At 43.1% G+C, this 22363-nt stretch overlaps 1 protein-coding gene across 1 annotated transcript in view; it reads right to left on the bottom strand.

Annotated features, from left to right (window-relative positions):
- Positions 1–22363, bottom strand: part of BAIAP2L1 (BAR/IMD domain containing adaptor protein 2 like 1) — a 71369-nt gene that overhangs the window by 9263 nt on the left and 39743 nt on the right. Inside the window, exons 4-9 of the mRNA XM_072943319.1 lie at positions 7312–7373; positions 7131–7202; positions 5736–5873; positions 4931–5083; positions 2336–2503; positions 52–199 (exon numbers count right to left, since the gene is read on the bottom strand). Of these exons, the coding sequence (XP_072799420.1) occupies positions 52–199; positions 2336–2503; positions 4931–5083; positions 5736–5873; positions 7131–7202; positions 7312–7373 (741 nt within the window). The remainder of the gene's footprint in view (positions 1–51; positions 200–2335; positions 2504–4930; positions 5084–5735; positions 5874–7130; positions 7203–7311; positions 7374–22363) is intronic.

Raw genomic sequence — 22363 nt, 5'->3', positions numbered from 1 at the left:
TTTACATAATTTTAAAGGTATTTTTAAAATAAATCAAACTAAGTATCTTACCTGTTGAATTATTTCTTCTTTCTGAATTCTGTGCAACCGTTGCTGGGTTATTAAACATATCAATCAAAGGGCTGGTAGTGGCTCTGGATGAAGGGGCCGAGGGAATCTTTGGTGAATATTTAGCAAGGGTGTCATAATCTCGCCCAACCTGTGAAAAAGTCCATATTAGTTTATCATTAGTATAACAGCAATGGAATTAGACAGGTTCCCAGGGCTGTCTGGCACTGCTTGCTTTAAACATTTTGAATGTATTGCTCCATCACTTTCTAACATTTTGTTTTCCTAAAAAGAAACCTCGTGTCAATGGGATTCTCTCTTCTTTGCAAGTAATCCATTTTTTTCCCTCCCTGAATTCTCTTTCGCTAACCTTCTGCAACCTATCGAGGCTCACCCAGGACTGTCCTGGCTGCTGTGTTAAAGGCCAGGCAGCGGCTTCTGCGGGAGTCTCTGCAGGGACCACCGTTAGAGCAGTGCAGGGGGAGAAGTGGTGGGAAACACCAGGCTATGCCCACAGACTGGTTGTGGCCTAAGACAGGGAGAGGGGCCGATGTTTGGTGTCTGAGCTCCCGGAAGGAGGAAGTCACCGCTTCCTGGACGGGGAAGATGTGGAGAAGCAGGTTTGGAGCGAGAGCATTGGTTACGTGGTTCTGGACAAGCCGAACTGGAGATGCGCATCAGACATCGAGCAGTGCTGAGTAGACAGGTGGATGTCCCTCCCGTGTCTCGACCCTCCTCAAACTAGGTTCATCTTTTTTGATTTCTTTTTTAAATCCTCTATTTTTAAACTGTATTTTGGGAGAGTTTTTTGGCTCAGTCTCCCAAGCAGTTCCATTCTGCTGAGCCCATCTATTGCTGATGGGTGTTTTTTGAGGGAAGGAAGGGGAAATAAAAAACAAAACTTTATAGAAAAAATTCAAACAGGTACAAAAGTAGAGAAAATAGCAGAATAAATCTCCGTGTACCCAACACCTAGCTCCAACAATGATCAATTCATGGCCAATCTTGTGGCACATATGCCCCGTCCGTCTTCCCCCATGATCGGATTATTTTGAAGCAAATCTCTGATACATCATTTAACTACAAATAAATAATCCAATTTTAATTGTCCAAGGTGGCTGACTCTTCTCTGTGGATGTAAAGCCCTTTCATCTCTTTCTGAAGACTTCCCTTCTGCCCTGCTGCCTCCATCACTGGTCATCCAGTTTTTATTTTGGTGCTTCTTTCTATGGTACTGGTTTTCCCCACTTGTTCAGTGACTGCCGGTTGTCTGTCATCTGTGAACTGTATGGCGGTCCCTGTTCTTTCTACTGCACACGGCAGTCTGTATTCCCTGTTCTCACAGCACGGACTGCCCCGGACCACCCACTCCCGGAAGCACACCCATCTCTTCCGCCCCAACATGCCCTCTGGTTAACAGACAAAAGTGCCTGCTGTTCAGCACAAGTGGGACAAGGGGGAGGGACTGCCCAGCCTAGAGGGTCTGGACCAGCTCCCCACCCAGCCGCAGAGAGGAACGCCCTGGCTTCTTCCCGCTTCCTGTATCCACTGGCTTCCTGCTCCACTCTCTGCAGAAATCTCGCCCTGCATATCCCTGGGGCTGAGATTTCCTTCTATTTTTATTCTCTATATCCTGGTCTTGCCTTTCTTGCTCTGGAGACCCGTCCAGAGTTTCTGGTCCACTGAGAACACCTGCTCTTACTTTCCCACCTGGTTATGCATTTATTGGGCGGGTTGTTGGCTGATCTTTAATAGCTTTGCTGTCACTTCACAGGGCACTAGACGGAGAGGTAGGGGGTACTGACTCATGTGTTCAAACCACCTTCTGGAGTCAAATCTCCACATGTGTTTGTGAAAAGTAATAAAGCCCAAGCTCAAAGACCAGTGGAATGACGATGCTTGAACTCATGGCCTTGAACACTTGGGTGACTTTTTCTCCCAGGTGCCTCGTATTGTGTCATATGGCATCAGAGTTTTGCTAATCTGTTCTTGCCTGTGTTTCCTTCACTGGGAATAAACTTGTAAAGGTAGAATCATTACGGTTAACAGTAACAATAAAATCTCCAAAACAGAGGTTACAGTGCTAACCGTGGTGTAAAACATGTGCACAGCTTATTCCAAATCTGAAGGTAAGGGGATAAAAGTGAGAAAAGGTAGGCCCTAGAAGCGATACAGGAGCACCCATGATCTCCACTAGCAAAGAAGGCCTCAGTCTGTCAAGCAAATTTATCCAAAATCATATCAGCAAACACACAATGGAAATGCCAAGGAGACAACCGGTTCTCACCAAGCTGCTTCTCTCGATCATGGGCGAAGGCAGAGGCGTTCCGGACATTGGGGTGGACACTGGGGTCTTAATTTCTTCGATCATATTCATGATTTTCTCTGGTACTTTGGTGGCATCACCACACGTTTCCTGCCACTTAGGCAGTTTGGAATTGATCAATTCTGCAGACTACAAATTCAAAAGAAACAAAACCAAAGACAAAGTGTATACGGTTGGAAGGGCTGACAAAAATCACATCAGATAATACCACTAGCGTATACTGGCTTACTGCCAGAAGCGTGGGAGCCCTGAGTGAGATTCAGCGGGGAGCTTAAGCATCTACGGGTGTCTGCTGTCTCTTACTTGCTGAGAAGGATGTAGGTTCCTGTTCCAAAGGAATTTACCATCCCCCTCAGTGTGAATACGGAGTTAAGACTAATGTAAGGATTGTGTATGATTAAGAACAAGTTCAAAAACTAAAAGGGAAGGGTCACGCAGTCTGTATTAATCCCCACTGTTCTCCCAGTGGCCCCCCAAATGTCAATCACTGCCGCCTTCCTCTTACTCCGACAGGAAGCACCTCCGGCAGAGTGAAAGGACCAGGAGTGTACCTGACCCCAGGGAAATGGGATGTACGTGTTGGAGAAGTGAGCCGGATCTGTCCCGGGGAGTTCCTCTGGGGGGCCGAGGGGCCAGAGGCAGAGTGTGGTGGGCTCCTCGGAGTCAGGGGCTATGCTGAGGGGATGCCCTGGCCAAGGCCAACTGGGGCTCTGGGGCAGGTAGACCATGGGCTTGGCAGAAAAGCGGGGCCGTGGGGCCAGGAGATGCAGAATGACAGCGATGAGGCAGGGGAGTCTGTCCCCGGCTCCCTCGAGCCAGGCTCTTCTTCTTACAACTGGACTCTCAGAGCTCCCAGGAGCCTTTCAGAGAACCCCCTTCCCAGGGCAGCAATCCATTTGGAAAAAAGAAGCAGGGGACCTTCCTTGAAACAATTTTCCCAGCACTCACTCTGTTCTCACCCAGACTCTGTGTTCATCAGGCATGGGCTGGGGGGCTGATGTAAGTCCTAAGAGAGGGCAGACCCCTCTCCTTGCACCACCTGTCCCCTGCCTGTGACCCTGACAAACTGAGGACCAACTGCTTTGGCCTGTGTCATCCAAGGACCACTGCAAGGTCTGGGAAGAGGGAAGGCACAAAAGCGGTTTTCAGAGGGTTGAAAAGACTTCAGGTACAGCAAGAAGTAGATGTGGCTTGTGTCACTCTGAAAACATAACTGGGACTCAAGGATAAGTGTGAGGAAGACGGCCAGCAACTAGGGCTCTCTGGAAGCAGGCCACGTTGCTCAGGACACGGTGAGTACCCCCTCATGGGCAGGGTGTCGCCAACAGAAGAGCACTTCGAGGTCACTTCTGTCCTTCTCGAGCCTGTGACCTGCCCCAGGAGGACGCCCTCGCCTCAGACACTGACAACTGCTGACACCAGTACAGATGCAGTGCTGACAAAAGTCACCATGACTGCAGCATTTCTTGCCTTCCCTGTAACAATTTGAGACCCTAGGTGTTTGGATTTGGTAGCTGAATACTCCTTAAAGTTGCGAAAACTTCATGGAATATGTAACTTATGATACATGCAGACATACAAGACCAAGCACCACCCCCCTGCCGAAAAGAGGAAGTTGTCCTATATTCAAGCTCTTACGAAGCTTCTCACATCATGGAGTGCTCTCTAAATTATTTTATTATGAATAACAATGAATATTTGACCTCAATCAATGCTAGTTTTGGATGCTCACATAAACCCAACAGAATTCATAATTTAAAAAAAAAGAGGAGAGGAAATTTAACACTTAAAATTTTTTTTTTTAAAAAAGAGCGATTTTTTTTTTAATTTTAACTTTTCTGGGGGGTAAGGAGGTAACTAGGTTTATTGATGTATTTTTTAATGGAGGTGCTGGGGATTGAACCCAGGACCTTGTGCATGCTAAGCACGCATCCTACCACTGAGCTATACCCTCCCCCCAACACACGTTTTGTGATGATTCCTGGGGGTATAGCCTCACAACTGCATGTGCTGAAGGGGGGCAATAAAGCCAATCGTGCAGCTGATGAGATCCTGAACAAGCACACACCTTGAAGAGGAGTGAAAAAGTAACCACGACCAAGGGTCCTGATGCTGTGGATGGGGTCTGTGGCCTGAGACAGAATTTCCAGTGACATCATCTATACAGACCCCCAAGGTGAGCATCTCAGACCACCCAGGCGGGGTGGATGGGGCCTGCTGGGACGCACCCGTGGTTCTGAAGACACGGATGCTGAAGATGCATCAGAAAGAGTCTAAGAAAATCTGACTCGTAGGTGAGAAAAGGAAAAAAGTGCCATTTCTCAGTTACTGATTAAATACAGATATGTTACTAGACTTTACATCATAAGCAGACATCTGACCATTTCATCTGCATTTCTGAAAGTTTCCATATTCAAGTTGGCCAAAAATTATTTCCTTGGAATCTTTTCATGGGCAAAATAGGGCCATTGCTTTATTTGGGGGCAGGTGTGGAAGGCGAAGCATTTCCACACGAATAAAGTGAGCCCACGCAACACAGCCCGCCGTCACACCCACCTGTAAGTGGTAATGGTGTATGTGACTTGCGAAGCTACAGTGTTTGTCGACCAGAAAGCAGAAGCGCCTTTTCTCTTCAAGGAGAGCCTCTTTGCAGCCATCTGCAATAAATTTCTGGATTTCATTCTGGCGAGAAGTAATGGTTTCTACGTACTAGGAAAATAAATAATAATTACACAAGTGTGACATGAGGAATCAAAGACCGACGTTTATCTCTGCCATCTGTACACTTGGTTTATTTTGATAATGAAGCAAATGCTACACGCAGATAAACATTCGACAAAGTAACAAAGCTGGAGCCTGACCTGAGCAGGTACCACCATTGTCATTCAGACCTCTGACTCATGTGTGGGGAGAAGCTGCCACAGGCCTTACATTCCGCTAGGCAACTTGCACAAAAAACATTACTTTGTACTCTGGGATATGATAGTGTTCCTTCAGAAAATCATGGGCTGGGGAACCAGAGCGTTCCAGTTCAAATCCCAGTTCCAAGTGCCAACCACATGACTTAACCCAAGCCTCCTCCTCCCCATCTGTGAGGTGAGGACAGTCATGCCTACCCATGCTGGCCCCGACCCTCCCTGAGTCAGGAGAGAAAATGCCAGTGCTTTTAGGAGGCCGCTGACTACTAATTCTCAACCCCGGGGAACTCTGCGGCCCTCGGCTCGTCCCAAGCCCCACTTGCGTGCGGCTCCAACAGCAGCAGGACAGGAGGGGGGAGCACAGGCCGGCGGGGGCAGCGCGCCTCCCGTGAGCCGTGCGGACCGTCAGCCCAGGCAGAATACGGCAGTGCCGGGAAGCTCACCTCGATTTCTTTGTGTTCATATTTGAGTGCATTTCGTCCTCCTTGACTTTTCCTTCTGATCTTCTTCAATTCAGCCTGAGATTTCTCCAAAGAATCTAATTTATTCTTGTGTTCTGCTTGGTATCTTTTGAGAGTTGCCTGTAAGTTAAACGTCCCGCTTGTCTTCCTGCAGCGCCACGCACACTGTCAGGCACTTACTTTTGCTAAGTGGCCACTGCGCGTGGCGGCCCCAGGGAGCCTCCGACAAGCACCCCGCTCACCCGCACCCTCACTGCGCGCCTCTGCCCCACCTCCCTTCAACTCCGGTGTTTGTGGCGTCCTCTCTGCTGGAGCTCCCTGTCTACGTGGGCCCTGACCAGAAGGGCAGCTCCTCTCAGAGGACAAGTGTCGTTTCTTTTATTCCCTTTTTTCCTCCAAGGTTTTTGGACACTGGGTGGTCAGTAAGTGCTTTGGTGAATAAATAAACAATCTTAAATCATATGTTCCTGTTTTATGACTAAATGATTTCAAGAAACAGAATGAACAGGGGCCATCTCTTGTGGTGATTTGGGGTGTGGCGAAGCAGGGGCTTTTGGAGTCTAACAGACCTTGGTTAGGATTCTGGCTTCACCCCTCCTTTTCTCTGTGACCTTAGCAATTATTTAATTTTCTAAAATATCGATGTTCACCCTCTAACCCATACAGCGAGGACAGTAAGAGTGCCCATGTTACAGAGATCAAATTTCTACGTGGGTGGAAGTCAGGTGAGGTCTGGAGGCACCTGGCATCGCAGCCCCGGGCAGGCTGGGTACCCCCTGGTGCAGGGAGCACACGCACGTGGGGGCGGCAGGGGTGCAGGGTGACCCACGCCGCTCACGGCCACGCCGGGGTCTCATTGAGAAGAAAGGAGGCTCAGGGGTGGGGGGGGGCCACAGAAAGCGACTGCTCTACATCAGACAGGGAGACAGAAGGAGCTGCAGCCGACGGGCCAAGTGGAAGGAGAACTGCGGGGTGGACAGTGCGGGGGCGGCCTCTGACGGGGACCCAGGACCCCCAGATGGTGGGTGTCCTCGTGCATGGCTCCACCCTGAGGTGCTGGCCTGTGAAAGCACAGCTGCACCGACACAGACGTCACCCACATATCTATGTTCTTTGAAGACAGTGCTTTCCAGAAGTGTATGATTCTGGTGCTATTTCTTTTCAACGCTTCTTAGTAACGATCCCACGTGTTAGCAAAAACCAGCTCACTTAGCCCGAAGGGGTCTTGCCGGTGTTAAGCTCTGTCCATCTTCGCTGCTGCTCCTCCAGGCTCAGCCATCGGGCAAGAGCAGCCCCCCACCCCTGAAAGCTGGGCCCCCCGCCCTGGGCTGCCTCTGCCTGCCAAGCCCCCGGGGACGGAGCAGACTGGGTACTCACGTTCATGTATTTGACATCAAGTTCTGTCTTCTTCTCCAGCTCACGTATAATCTCTTTATGGAACTTTTTGAACTGTTAACGCAAGGACATAAAAAATTCATACCAGACTTGAGACTTGAAACAAAATAAAGTTCAAAAATAAAATAAGTATATTTGGTAAACATAAAAACAGCTCACGTACATTTTCATCCAGACTCTCGTTTAGTTTCTTGTGGGTACTCGAAATCTCTATGAGAACACGGCCTGTGAACAAAACCAGATGCGTTGGGGGAAAGGCGTTGTGTGGTTTTTGTGAGGATATTAATAATGGGAAAGGAGGTAGAGGGGCGAAGCACAGCCCATCGCAGCCCGCAGAGCAGGTGAGCACCAGGCCCCGTGGCACCGGGAACACTGACTGCATCCCCCTGGGTGGGGTGGGAGGGCTGGGCTGGGGTCCCAGACAGACACAGTGATAGCAAATTTACTCTCCTACATCGTTCGTCGAAGGAATGCCATCTCTGTCTTCAAACTCACACTGTTCTGTGTATATTTACTCATTTTCTAAGCTGAATCCAAGTTATCAGGTTTAATTTTTAAATTCTCTTACAAAAGATTATCTTGGTCAATATAGTAACTAACTATAGGAACAAGTGACTTTTTAAAATCTAATTCCCTGGGTAATCTGATTCAGTGTCAGGCATAAAAGATAAAGGGTATTTTCTTTTTCTCATATGAGTTCTTGTCTCATTTTGGAAAACATTCACGCCACGGGAACCTGCAGCAGGGACAGTGTCCTGCCTCGCGTCTCCTGGGACTAACCGTTCTCTGAGACAACTACACAGGAGAGAATGTTCCAGGACAAAGCAGCCGGACGGCCACTTGATTTGCAAAACAAGTGTCTTGGAGTTTGTGGCAGAGGCCTGCACCTCTGTTTCTGAACTCTAACAAAAACGAACAAGAGCCTCTCTCTGCCAGTTTATCTATGGGAACCAAATGGGTCTGATACCTAAGAACTGGGAGAAAGAGAATCATTTGGAAACACCACCAAATCAGACCAAACAGCAACAAAACGTGCTGGGTGGATCATCCTGCAGTTCAGTAGAGATGAAAAGGAACTCTGGGTGAACTGAAAGGCTGTAGATGAGGCAGAATTAAAACCACGACTATGGTCCATGTGGGGAGAGAGAAAAAGGTCACCGATGACACTGCGGCTTCAGTTAGCACCTCTGTGCAAATGACTCAACTGCGCCCAGTCCCCACATCTGACTCTAAGGAGGCCGGCCCAGCCTTTCCCTTCAATCTTCAGACTCAAAAATTAACCCCCCTCAACCCCGAACACACCCACCCAGATGCCCCACTAGGCACCTCCTATGCAGCATGTCTACAAGCTGCTAATCCCAGCTCCTGGCTGCCAGCCAGCCAGTCATGAGAGGTCAACTCCTCACCTGCAGGTCGTACGCAACAACTCATTTCCCTGCGCCCGCGAGCATCACCTGGGCCACGTCCAGGGTGGAGCCATGCCCTTACTCATCCCGCTGCCTGGGGCAACAAATGTGCCAGCCCTTCCCTGCCCGGGAGAGAGGTGTGTGGGACGGACATGTGAAGTCTGTCTTCACTCAACAACCTGTTCTGTCAGAGGTGGGGAGGACTTCCCCAGTCCCCCTGCCCCACCATTTAAACCTGCTGGGTGGACCTCTGAGGAGCCCCTCCTCTTTCAAGCTCTTATTTCTCATGACTCCCAGCTTGTACTCTTCTGGTCCTCTCCCTCACAGGGACCCTGGATCAGGATCTTTCCAAAGGCAAATGCAAAATGTCACGCCCCTCCATGGCATCCCAGATAAACCAGCTCCTCAGCCTGAAGCCCACCACGAACACTGTTGCTTAAACTAACCATGGTGGGTGGGGGGACAGAATGTCTTGTAAGGCTACAACCACACAAGGTTACAGGTACATGTAAGTCCCCGAGCACCATGTGATTCTAGGCACCTCTAACAAAACACCTTGCTGGATAAACGCCAGTGAGGGCAGACACGTCCCCAGCACTCACGGTTCCACCAGCCAGGGTACAAAGGTACCCACTCCACAGCCTTAGTGACTCTGACTTCACCTACCCCATAATTAAGTTCCCCTAAAGCTCAACAGGAAACAAACAAACCAGAGTTCTCCACAAGGGAAGCCTTTATGTGACCAAGAATATGATTACAGTAATATGTCATTTCAGATATTGAAATAATCTGAGTTACCTTCACATCTATTTTAAACCCATAAATAACTCCAGGCTGGAGATGACAAACAAACAGCAACAACGAAAACCACTTCAATTATCTGAAAAATCAAGCACCTTATTCCTGGCAAGTCAGATCTACTTTAGAAAAGTCTAAAAATAAACAGACTCAGACACAGAAAATAAACTTATGGTTACCAAAGGGGAAAGGGGTGGGGAGGGATAAATTAGGAGTTTGGGATTAACAGATAAATACTACTTTATATAAAATAGATAATCAGCAAGGACCTACTGTATAGCACAGGTAACTATATTCAATATCTTATAATAACCTATAATGGAAAAGAATCTGAAAAGAATATATATATTATTATATGTATGGGTGTGTGTGTGTATCTGAATCACTATGCCGCACATCTGAAACTAATACAACATTGTAAATCAACTACACTTCAATTTAAAAAAATCTAAAAATATTTTTGCTTGAATCATCCAGGCTAGAAGCAAAGTGTTCACACTTTTTTTTTTCATATGGCCATGAATTTTTTTTCTCCAACCTTATATAACGAGGGCCTCTGAGAAACATGTTGCCAAAACAAAAATATGTGCTTGTGCGGTGCACCGGTGAGCGCCAGCCAGCACTGCTGATAGCCTGGGGCCCCGGCCACGCCGCAGCCCTCCCCGCTCTTCCCCTCCTGCTCAGGGTTTCTCCCCACGGGCACGGGCGGCTGGATGGAGAGGCCCAGTGAAACAGCCCATTCACTCTGCGGGCAGGAGCGGAACCCCTGCCCATATCCCTGTTACTCCTGTCCCTCACAGTTTGTGGAATCCAAATGCCAACATCATAGCAGCAGCCACTGAGTCCTCAGCCATGAAAAGGATTAAAAAAACATCTTTACTGTGATTTTGCAAGCTGCCAAAAGTGTATCTTGAAACAGAAAATGAAAACAGCCTTTATGTTCAATCAACAGAAGTTTACTCTTAAATACAGCAAGTGTTACTTTATGTCTGAAATGTGGTATCACGCACGTTTGAGTCTCAGCTCTGTAACCTTCTTTTTCATAAATTACATTTGGGAAGAAAAATTTTTGAGAGCAGAGGGTGGAGTGGAGAAAGCACAGCCCAGATTCTAATGGAGCAGAACTAAACAAACGCCCAGACAGGACTCAGCATGTTGCTCCCAGAAATCACAGCACCGCATGTACTGGATCAACCATTTCCTTTTTTTTTTTTTTTCCTTTTAGGTTTTGAGTCAATATTTTGGGAAGAAACTCATAGTAAGTACAGTAGCGTGACTCAGTCTGAATAAATTATATTCTTAAATGGCAATATTAGAGGAATTTAAGTATATACATTATTTTTCAAAACCATGAACTTGATGCAACTAAAAGTCAAAGTCTACCATCATTTCCCCCCTAAAATTCATACAAATAAAAGCTACTGGCAGTATCATTCTAATTTAAGGAATTAGGAACAAATATGTCCAACTTTTTGAACAACACTGCATAAAAATATGCATTTAGCCAATAGACAGTATGGACTTTAAAAGCTAAACAACAAAAATTAAAGAGTATGGTATGAACACATAGAAAGTTTTCATCTGAAATACAGATTAGTCATTGGACTATTAATATTAAATTTTCAACTAGATAATTCTTCATCAATTCACAGTATAAATTTAGAGGAACCAGATGGAGACTACTAATGGACTCAAGCAGCACAGAACATGTAGGCGTAAACATTCTTTTTCATTTATACTTGATCAGGGATAATCAGAACATTCATCATTTTCAGAGAGCACAGAGCAATGACTGAGTCACCCACTATTTCCTCCATGTGACTTCATGTGGAATCAGATGATAAAATGACATGGTGGAAGCCACTCTACTAACTGGCCTCAAGTTATACTATATGGTTTAAATTAAAACTGATAAAAAAAAAAGTCACTGGAAAAAGGATATACTCTTCTGAGTTTCCCAAATATCCAGTGTGACACCGAGAAAATACAATGGAAGTAAAAGCAGACTACACGCAGCTGGGACACGTGAAATACACAAGCATGTACTCTACTAGAGTCACCGACACCGCGTTAAGTACAGAGGCACATTAACAACCACCTACACGCGACCCAACTTGAAAGTCTTCGCTGGCATCTAAGAATAGCTCTCCATTGCCGTCCACCTGAGTCCCTGGGAGCAGCTGGAGGTGCTCTTCTCCGGTCAGTATCAAAACTGTACATGTAAACAACGTGCATGGAGGCATAATGCCAAATAAGTGAGAGGGTGTGCACTGCAACCAACACTCCTCCAAAAGTCTAGTTTCTGACTTAACCAGCCATAGTTCTGTAATGATTCTACCACTCATTATGATTTATCTCATCTAATGAAAATAAGTGAGACCAACAGAGGTTATATAACAGAATTATTCCCAAGTTTTTTCATTGTCAGAGACGAAAGTGAAGCCAAGTAACAACTGACTTTGATAAGATGCATGCTGTAATCTCTCGGGTAGACACTGAAAGAATAAAGCGCATATAACTATCAAGCTAACAGAGAGGGGAAAAATAAAAGTCAAAATGAGGACCAGAGAAGAAACAAACAAAGATAGGAAGCAAAAAGTCATTACACTGAATGTAAAGGGACTATACAGTCCAATTAGAAGACAAAGATTGTTAGGATTAAAAACAACAACACTACCCAAGTATATTCTGCTCACAAGAGGGACACCTTAAACATAGGGATACAGAAAAGTAAAAGTATGGAATAAGATACACAGCAGACACAACCCAAAAGAAAGCTGATGTATGTTAAAATGAAACAAAGATGACGAAGTAGGCAAAGAGGACAAGAAGCATCAATAGAGATAAAGCAGTCATTTCATAACGGCAAAAGGTTCAATTCATCTGGAAGACAGAAAAATTTGTATTTGTATGCATCTATACATATTTTAAAAAAACTACATTATAAAAAGGAAATACATAAATCATAGGAGGCTTTAATATGCCCCTTTGAGTAAGTGATAGAACAAGCAAACAAAAATATCAGTGCAGACAGATGACCTGAATATGACAAATGAACTTGATCTAGTGAACATATACAATAAAATACATATAAAGAATACATTATCTATCTCTCTACATATACTGTATACATAAAGGGTATCCAATAACTTCATTTTTAAAGCAAACACAGAATATTAAAAGGGACCAAAAAAGCCTCACTGTATTTTAAAAAACTGGAATCATACTGAGCATGTTCTTTAAACACACTACAATTAAGCTAGAAATCAGTAACAAAAAGGTAACTGGGAAATGTCCACATATTGGAAATGAAACAAGATTTCTAAGTAACCTATAAGTCAAAGAAGAGATCACAATGGAAATTAAAGTTATTCTGAAATAAAATGAAAGTACGGGGGGAGGGCGGGGTAGAGGGTGGGAAGGGATAGACTGGGATTTCAAAATTGTAGAACAGATAAACAAGATTACACTGTATAGCACAGGGAAATATACACAAAATGTTATGATAAATCACAGAGAAAAAAATGTGACAATGAGTGTGTATATGTCCATGAATGATTGAAAAATTGTGCTGAACACTGGAATTTGACACAACACTGTAAAATGATTATGAATCAATAAAAATGTAAAAAAAAATGAAAGTAAAATATAGCATATAAAACATGTATGATGCAATTAAAGCTGCGGTTAGAGGAAATTTATAGCCTTAAAATGCATATATTAGAAAAGAATGAATGAAAATCAATGCTCGAAGCACCCATTTCAAGAATTTAATGTAGCACTACCCAATAATAAAAAGAAACAAACAGCTGATAGACAAACAATGAGGATGAATCTCAGACACATCATGCTCAATGAAAGCTACATACTGTACGACTCCATTTATAAGACAGCCTGGAAAAGGCACAGCTGACAGTATCTAATAAACAAATGTGCCTGCCCTATGACTCCTAGACATACTCTCAGGAGAAATGAGTGTATTTGTTCACCAAGAGACATGCACAAGAATGTTCATAGTTTTATTCATAGTCTCTCCGAGCTAGAAATGACCCAATTAGAATGGATACACAGGAGCAGGGAGACCAAAATCTGTATAAATTCCCCTCAAATCCTTGGCTAACACCTAAACTGCACACATACAGAGTAAGACTGAGAAATGCAGCAAAAGCAACAGGTGGAGTGTTGGGGAGCTTAGCAGATATTCTCAGTGGATACAGTATTGGGGATACAAAGTTTGGAATTCAAGTCCCAGGAAGTTGAAAAGGCTCGGTAAACAGCCCAGGCTTCCCACCTAAATTGAGAAGGGCTGTATTTTAGGAATTAGGGCTAAGTCACAGGACTAAGGGCAAAACCAAAATAGACCCACCAGGAAAGTCTAAAACTAAGCTGCCACAAAATCAGGGTTATTCATCAGTAATTTAACTGCCTTCTAGAACAAAACTCCACACTCTTAAGAAGGTAACAGAATCCAGAGTCTCTAGATATTTTATCACAATATCTGGAATAGAAAAAAATATCATTAGACAGGGTGATAAACTACAAACCCTGAACTCTGAAATGATGAGGGATAAGATATTCACATAGTTTGAAAGTAGCCAGGGGAAAAAAAATTAACTGTGCACTGGAGAAATCAGACAATTTCCCTGGACAATCAAAATTAATGTCACAAATGAGAGGCAGTTAATAGTGTGTGCCTGAATTTGATACTGGGAGCACAAAACGACTTAGACAGCATCCCAGCTAAGAACGTACAGCCTGAATCTCATCACGAAGGCCTGACGTTTGACAGCTCCAATCTTGCGTTCCTGACTATCCACCCCATTTTAGGGTTTCTGATACAGGGTTCCCTCATCCCGATTCTTTATTGCAGCATTAAATTTATGTATTTATTGTTGGAGAAGAATAAAATGACTTCATCCTTCTCCGGCAGTTAGTCCAGTGCTAACTGACAGAGGTAAGGGAGAGATGAAGAGGTGTGCTGACAGAAGAAATAGCTATTTACTTACTCAACAGTAAGATCTTGGAAAACCTCAATTTTAGAAAATAGTAGAAATGAGCAAAGATCTGAAAACGAAAAGTCTTTGAGCCAAACAAAAGCTGTAACCACAAACCTCAACAGCCACCTTGCTCCCAGCCCCGCAGAGGAATGGGGCCTTCGTGAATGCAGAACAAACAAAACTTAGTTTTACATGTAAGTTTAGAATAGGTTGCCCCAAAGACACTGGTTTTTCATAGTAAAAGGCCGGCAACACTCTAGTTAAACAGTATATATCGGGATGGCTCCCTCGTAAGAACAGAAACATCTGACCACTGTTGGTTAGAAAGCTCGTTGCAAAGGCACTTCTGGTTTCTGCTCCAACACTGAAGAGTGTGAAAGCTGTCATTCCCTTGCTCACAATAAAAAAACAAGCTAAACAAACTGAACAACAACTCTTCCTAGATTCATCAGAGAATTACGTTTACAGGCTGATGTGGAAAATCAGTTTCCTGGGAGCAGAAACTGATGCAGGAGCCATGACCGCTGGACACAAACTCCAACATGAATTGCTGTGGATCAGTTTTCAAAAACAACCGACCTCTAGGTCTGTCCGTATTTCTAGGGATATTTCCATTGAGAAATTATTCCTATTGTAAACATGAAGTTGTTCTGCTAACCTATGTAAACTAGAAGACACCTCACTCAGCAAACATATAAAATTGTATTAAATATTAAAAAACAAAAACAGAAACCGAAACCCGAGGGCTCAGCCTTAGACGGAGTCTCATGTTTTCATGAGTTTCACCTCTGGGAGGCACGCTTGCCACCAGGTTTTATTGTTGAGGAAAGAAGAAAGTTCCTCCGGGCTTCTGCCAAGGGGGAGGGGGACAGCAACTGTTCTGCAGCCGGCCCAGGGTGGCTTTGCCCTCGTTCTGTGCTGTGCAAGGAAGATTAGGGAAACACTGGTCAGCCTTATCTGATCTGGGTAAGGACAATTAGCTTCCTCCAGCCCTTCTAGCCTTCCTGTCTCAAGTAAGAGGAGTAGGGGAAAAGGCTAAGAAACTCTTTCAAAAGTCGTATCCCAGATACTGCAGCTCACCAAATCCCCCGAATAAACTACAAAAAGAAAAATGGAGATTTAAACATGAGATTATAGAATACTTCCCCTCTCCAACTCTTTACCACCACATCACCCATCAGCCAGGCTCCAGGATAGTAACAGGGGGTCATAACTGACACTCCATTTAAAAGGATTTTTGAAAGAAACCCAAAGACAACAGGAGAGACAAAAACAATGAAGGAAGGATAATTCTTTCAGCAAAGGATGCTCAACAACTAGACATCCATTTGGAGAGAAATGAATCTAGATACTGACCATATCCTTTTCACAATAAGCATATAACTAAATGTAAAATGCAAAACTATGAGAGTGAGTTTGAGAAGGTAACAGCAGAGAAAACTCACATGAGTTTTTAGATATAATACCAAAAATATGATCCATGAAGGGGAAAACTGGTAAGTTGGACTTCATTAAAATTACAAACTTGTGGTCTGCAAAAAAAAAAAACTGTTAACAGAATTCAAAGACAAGCCACAGATTGGGAGACAGTATTTGCAACATACACATCTGATAAGGGACTTGTATTCAAAATACATAAAAACCCTTAAAACTCAAGAAGAAAACAAACAACTCAATTAAAATAGAAAATATACAGATGGAAAATAAGCATATGAAAAGAAACTGTTATCATATGTCATTAGGGAAGTGAAAATTAACACGACCCCACGACACACCTACCAGAATGGCTAAAATCCGGGAAACTGACACCACCAAACGCTGGTGTGGGGCAGGAGGAACTCTCGCTGACTATGGGCGGGGACGCAAAATGGTACAGCCACATCTCAAGACAGTCTGGCAGTTTCTCACAAAGGTAAACAGTCTTATTGGATCTAGCAATTGTGCTCCTATCTAGGTGTTTACCCAGATGACTAGAAATATTATGTCCATGGAAAAACCTGTCTATGAATGCCTACAGCAGCTTTATTCATACTGCCCAAACCTGGAAACGACCCAAATGAGGGGATAAACTGTGGTACATCTGTACAGCTGAGTATTACTCGGAATAGAAAGAAACCAGCTATTAACCCATAAGAGGACATGAGGGAAGTTTAAAGGTATATTGCTGAGTGAAAGAAGCCAGTCTGAAAAGGCTGCGTAGTATAAAATGCCAACTAAATGATGTTCTGGAAAAGGCAAAACTACAGAAACAGCAAAAAGATCAGCGATTGCCAAGGGCTGGTGGGTGTGCTGTTTATGCATTTGCCAAACTCAAAGAACAGAGAGCAAACCCCAATGCAAACTGTGATCTTTAGTTAATGACAATGTACCACTATTGGGTCATCATTTGTAGCAGATGCAGGATGCTCAAACAGGGGAGACAGTGAACGAGGGACAGTGTGAGAGAACTGTGTGAGGTCTATTCAATTCCTTATAAATCTAAAACTGCTCTGAAAAATACAGTCTATTAAGAATAAAAAAAAAAATTCACAGCAGTCATCTGGAACTAGCAGCGACTAGGAACCAGCGCCCTGCTTGGGGGAACACCCATGCGGTGTCTGAATGCTTCCAGAAGTTCCACATGGAAGAGAACCCGATCTTCTGAGTTCCTGCCTGGAACACACAGGCCTTATAAAAGCCTGGTCGGTAAGTGAATATACTGAACAAACGAATGAAAGGGTGACTGAGTGAAGAAGCTTGCGAAGCTCTGTGAGAGCAGGAAGAGAAAACCAGGAAAAGCTGGACCCACGCGAAGGTGGCAACTGCAGCATCTGATTTTATTTCTATAAGCATATTTATCAGAGAACCGCCTATAGAAAAAAATGACTTCTGGGGAACCCAAATGCCTGGCCCCTGACATGTGCGCTGGGTGTCCACCAGCAGCCCCCGCAGAGCCAGCCCTGTCGGAGCCTCCAGGAGCAAATTCCTGGCGTTTTTTTGGTTCTTATCAACAGAGTTTAGTAACACTGAGGTCCAGGCGCAGAGGCTCCTGAGCCACAAACAAGATAATTTTTTAAAAAACAAGAGACATTTTAGTTTACAAAATTTTCATTTTGCCAAGCAAGAAGCTACAATTCCAGACGACGTGGGTTCAGTGCTGGACACCTGGCAAGCCAAGTTGTGAGGATTAAGCATCCTAACAAGGGAAATGTGCCAAAAGCAAGATACACACTGGGCACTCAGCGTTTGATTCCTTCCAGCTTCCTGATTTCTGGTAAAAAGTGGGAAACGAAGGGAGAGATGATGCAGGAGGAAGGAAGTTGGTATAAACTATTTATTTTGGAAGTTTGGCCACAAAAGAAAAGTGAATTAAGAAGGGAGACAGAAAAAGCAACATTAAAACACTTTTTCTTTATTAAGAAACACTTTTCTTTTTTTTAAAATAAAGTTTGAAGAATAAATGGAAACCAATAAACCCCATATGACTGACACACTGAATTAATTTTAAACTTATATGTAAGAAATGCTTTTGAAAATAAAATATTACTATTAGCAGTACAACAGGATTCCTATATCCCAATGGGAATTATCACTAGAAAACCTTCTGGACATTTCAAAATCAAGTCTTTTCAGTTAGGCAAAGAGCAAATGCAATGCTACAAAATCATGGATCTAGTCTCTCAACACCTAAGGTAAAACGCAGTAAAGATGTCCTCCCGAAAAACACAACCAAGCATTCTGTCAAGGAGGGTGGAGATTCAGGGCTCGGGTGATAACTGTCATTAGACTGACTCAGGAAGCAAACTGAATGTGTATTGCCCGCTTAGTTTCGATTACCAATTAAATTAATTAGCCTACCTGCTATACATACGTACTGTCAAGTTAAACGAAGTACAGAATTTCTGATGAAAAAAAAAATTTCCCAAGTTAGATTTTGGTGTACTACTACTACTGTTTTAGCTAAAAGAATAATGCTACTTTATTTAAGTATATCAACTAAATATATCACACAAATAAACTGTCAATTTTGCATCCAAACACAGATTACAAGCAACTGTCTTCTTTATATCTGAAGGTAAAATACAGCAATAAAAGATTAAAAGTTTCCTACAAGTTATTATATCAAGTGAGGTAAGTTGACGTTAAGTATTCATCTTCCTTTCTCGTCAATTAGTAGATTAAGGCTAAAATACAACCATTTGGATGCTAACAAAAACGAAAGCAGGTGCATTATCAATGATGAATAAAGTTGACAAGTTATTCTTAGGAATCACTGATTAACTCTGGGCCTTTTCATTTAAAGCTTAAAAAAATGCTACATCTGAAAAAATGTTAAGTTCTTTAAAAATATTAAAATAGGCCCTCAAAACAAAGATGAGCAGTGCGGTCCTCACTGGTAGAGAAGGGACAAAGAGACAGTTTCAGTTCAGTACTACTAAGTAAAACCATCCTAAAATTTTTAACTGAAGAATTTTTTCAAAAGACTAAGGTTTTACTGTTCTGTTTTAAAGCAACCAGTTCTAATAAACATATCTATTCAGCAGCGACTCTTACCTATTGATTTACCCGTGAGAACAGTGCCCACCAGACAGCTGTGCATTTAGGTTGAGCATGTTGTTGCTTAAATGAGGAAAGACAAACTGCTGTAACCCCTTGATTACTGAATATTTGGCTTTATGTGCTTTTCGGACTACCACAGGACTTTTCGTTTTTAAATTTTTCTTTAAGGGACAATGTTTTACACAAGCAAAGAAGAAACAAACCCTGTACTCATCCCAATACTACAGCGCTCACCGTCCTCCCCAGCACAAGGACTCCACCTCGGTTCCAACGGAGGAACGTGTGAAGAGGTGACGTGCAGGCAGCCGGCTCGATGATGAGTAAATGAATTACTTATGAATTCAAATACATACGTGAGGAATGTCAAATTAAAAAAGCAGTACCCGAGATACCTTATATAGGGTTTTAATTATGTTAAAACAGGCATTCTAAAATGATACAGAAACTGCTTACTAGGTTCATATTTCAGTAAAAGTATTACTTTTTTAAAACTTGAAGTGTATTTTAATACTCATATAAAATGGCCTATAAATTTCCTAAAGGACTCATAAGTTGTTTTAAATTATTAATATGAAATGGTAAATTGGGCAGGATTGAGTAGAGAATAAAAGTGAGATAAGATTAAAACATTTAATCACATATATATGAAGAGAAAAAAGAGACCTTAGGATGTCACAAATTTCTCTTGTTCTAAAAATAGAAGCTGCTGACTATCAGCCATAGCTTTGAGTCATAAATACTTGAATCACACACACACACATATATATACATATATATGCATCAGCTTCACTGCACTCAAGAGTTACAGAAATAGACTTACTCTGGACTGTAAGAGTCCAGTATTTAGTTGTAAAGAGCATGCCATTTAATTTGCCTCTTTAATTACCTCATAATTTTTATCTTTGAACTCATGCTCCTTAAATATTGGTCAGCTTTTAATAATGCAAAATCTTTTAGCCCTAATAATACTAACTCTAATGATACTAACCAAGTTTATTAAGGCTGTAAATGACAGTCACAGTTTCAAGAAAGCCTAGAGAAATCTGATTCATAAAGTTAGAATGGAAGAGCCTAATAACTTTATCTGACACACTCATTCAGTCCATCAACAAACATTTCTAAGCTCATCCTAGAGTGTATCTACTTGTCACATCCTTGCCTCACTGAAAGTTTCACTGAGCGAGTCAGGGGTGGCACATCTGTTGTCACTGCTGCCATCCCCACTCTGGAACCTCCCTGGAGCAGACACTGCTGAAGGATCGTCAGGACACCTCCCCCAGCCCAGAATCCTTCACAAGACATTGCTACAGCACAGCTTTTACAGAAGGGCTTGTCCCAAGGCCATTTTCTATACAGAACCAATGCTGGCTTCCTGTTACATCTTTCCATCGGACTTCAGGAACAATCCACAAATGACCCACATCCCTCTGTCGCATGCCCAGTCTTCCAGATTTTACAGACTACTTTCATAATTTGTTCCCTGCGTAGAAATCCAACTTTTGTGGGATCCTCTTTAAAGAATACAAATATTACAAGTTCAAAATTAAGTACAGGGTTTTAAAAAGAGGTAGTGAAACTGAGAGGCCCTAAAGCTTAAATCCTGTGAGTCTGCAGGAAACCCTCCACTCCCCATGGGATCAATCAACTAGAATTCAAACCCCAGCTTCACTCCTAACTAGTCGTGTGGAGTTAGACAAGCTACTTAACCTAAGTTCCCATAAAATGGGAATAATACCTTCCACCACAGACGACTGCTGTGAGAACTAAATGAGACTCCTGAATTCCGTATTTCCATCAATACCAGCAATGTTCACTGAAATTTTTTATAATGAGGTGTAACTGACACATAATATTCTATTAGTTTCAAGCGTACAACATAGTGATTCAATGTTTGTATACACTGCATACAATCACCACAATAAGTCTAGATACCATCTGTCACCATACAATGCTACCAAAAACCATTTCTCTGTGTGTGATGAGAACTCAAGTTTTACTCTCTTGGCAACTTTCAAATACGCACTAGAGTATCGTTGATGACAGTCGCCACACTATACGTTGCATTCCAATGACACGTTTGTATTATAACTGGAAGTTTGCACCTTGAAATTAAATTACTGTGTTAGTCATACTGAATCCAGAGGGGCCAACTAAAACCCTTCCCAGGGTTATGGTGAAGTCACGAGGTAGCGCATGTGGGACATGCTTTAAGGTACAGAGCAAACTAAAACATTTCTGACCAACCAGGATCCTAAGTCAAATGTTCACACTTCTGAGGTCACGATTAGATGTCAGTAACACTGCTGCAGGGTTGCCTTAATTTTCTAGAAGCTGGGAGATGTGTACAACTAGCCTCTTGAATTATTATGATGTCTATTATACTGGTTTTAGTATGAATTAATTAGGGTGCCCCAAATATTGGGTACTTCTCAGAAGCGGCATACTTTTTTTTTTTCAGTAGAATACACATAACATAAATTTACTCATAGTGACATTCAGTACCTTTACAATGTTGTATAACCATCAACACCATCCAGTTCAAAAACATTTCACCCCTCAAAAAACCCTGATATCCAGTAAGTAGTCATTCCCCATTCTTCCCGCTCCCAGCCCCTGGCAACCACCTATCTGCTGTCTCTTAATGGATTTGCTGACTCATATAAATAGAATCTTACAATAGGAGCCTTTTAACCTGGCTTCTGTCACTTAGCATGTTTTCAAGTTCCATCCATGTTGCAGCACGTATCACTACTTCATTCTTTTTAATGACCAAATAACATTCCACAGTATGGATATATCATGTTTTTTTGTTTATCTGTTCAACAGATGCTGGACATTTGGGTTGTCTGCACCTTGTGCCTCCTGGGAATAAGGCAGCTAAGATGTCCTGTGGGCATTACGTTTCATTTCTCCTGAGCAGATATCTAAGGAATGGAACTGCTCGGTCACATGCTAACTCTGTTTGTATTCTGGGGAACTGACGGACTCTTCTCAATACAGCTGTCCATTTTACGTTCCCATCAGCAGTGCACATGGGTTTCAATTTCTCCACATCTCTGCCAACACATGCTATTGTCTCTCCAATTACAGCCGCTGTTGGGTGTGAAGTGGTATCTCATGTGGTTATAATGTGCATTTCCCTAACGGCTAATGATGTTCAGCATCTTTTCATGTGCTTGTTGGCATCCTTACTTTTTTTTTAAACTGAAGTATGGCTGATTTATACTGACATCCTTACTTTTAATAGTTTTGTTAAGTCACCCAGACCAGGAAAGAGTACCCGAGAAAGCACACTGACTTCCAAATGGTTGAAGACCAAAAACTTTCAGAACCCACTTGTGCTACCAAGGAATCTGCCTAGTCCCCCACCAAGGGCGTCACGGGGTGCCCGGGAACACGTGTCCGGCAGGGTCAAGGCAGGCCTCACCCGTGTCGTGATTCTAACTAGCCCGTCTCTGGCACGTCCCACTCCCTC

The sequence above is a fragment of the Vicugna pacos genome, chromosome 18, assembly GCF_048564905.1.
Source record: "Vicugna pacos chromosome 18, VicPac4, whole genome shotgun sequence".
Lineage (NCBI taxonomy): Eukaryota > Metazoa > Chordata > Mammalia > Artiodactyla > Camelidae > Vicugna > Vicugna pacos.
Note: the sequence above shows the minus strand (reverse complement) of the source record. Positions and strands in the feature narration are given on the sequence as shown.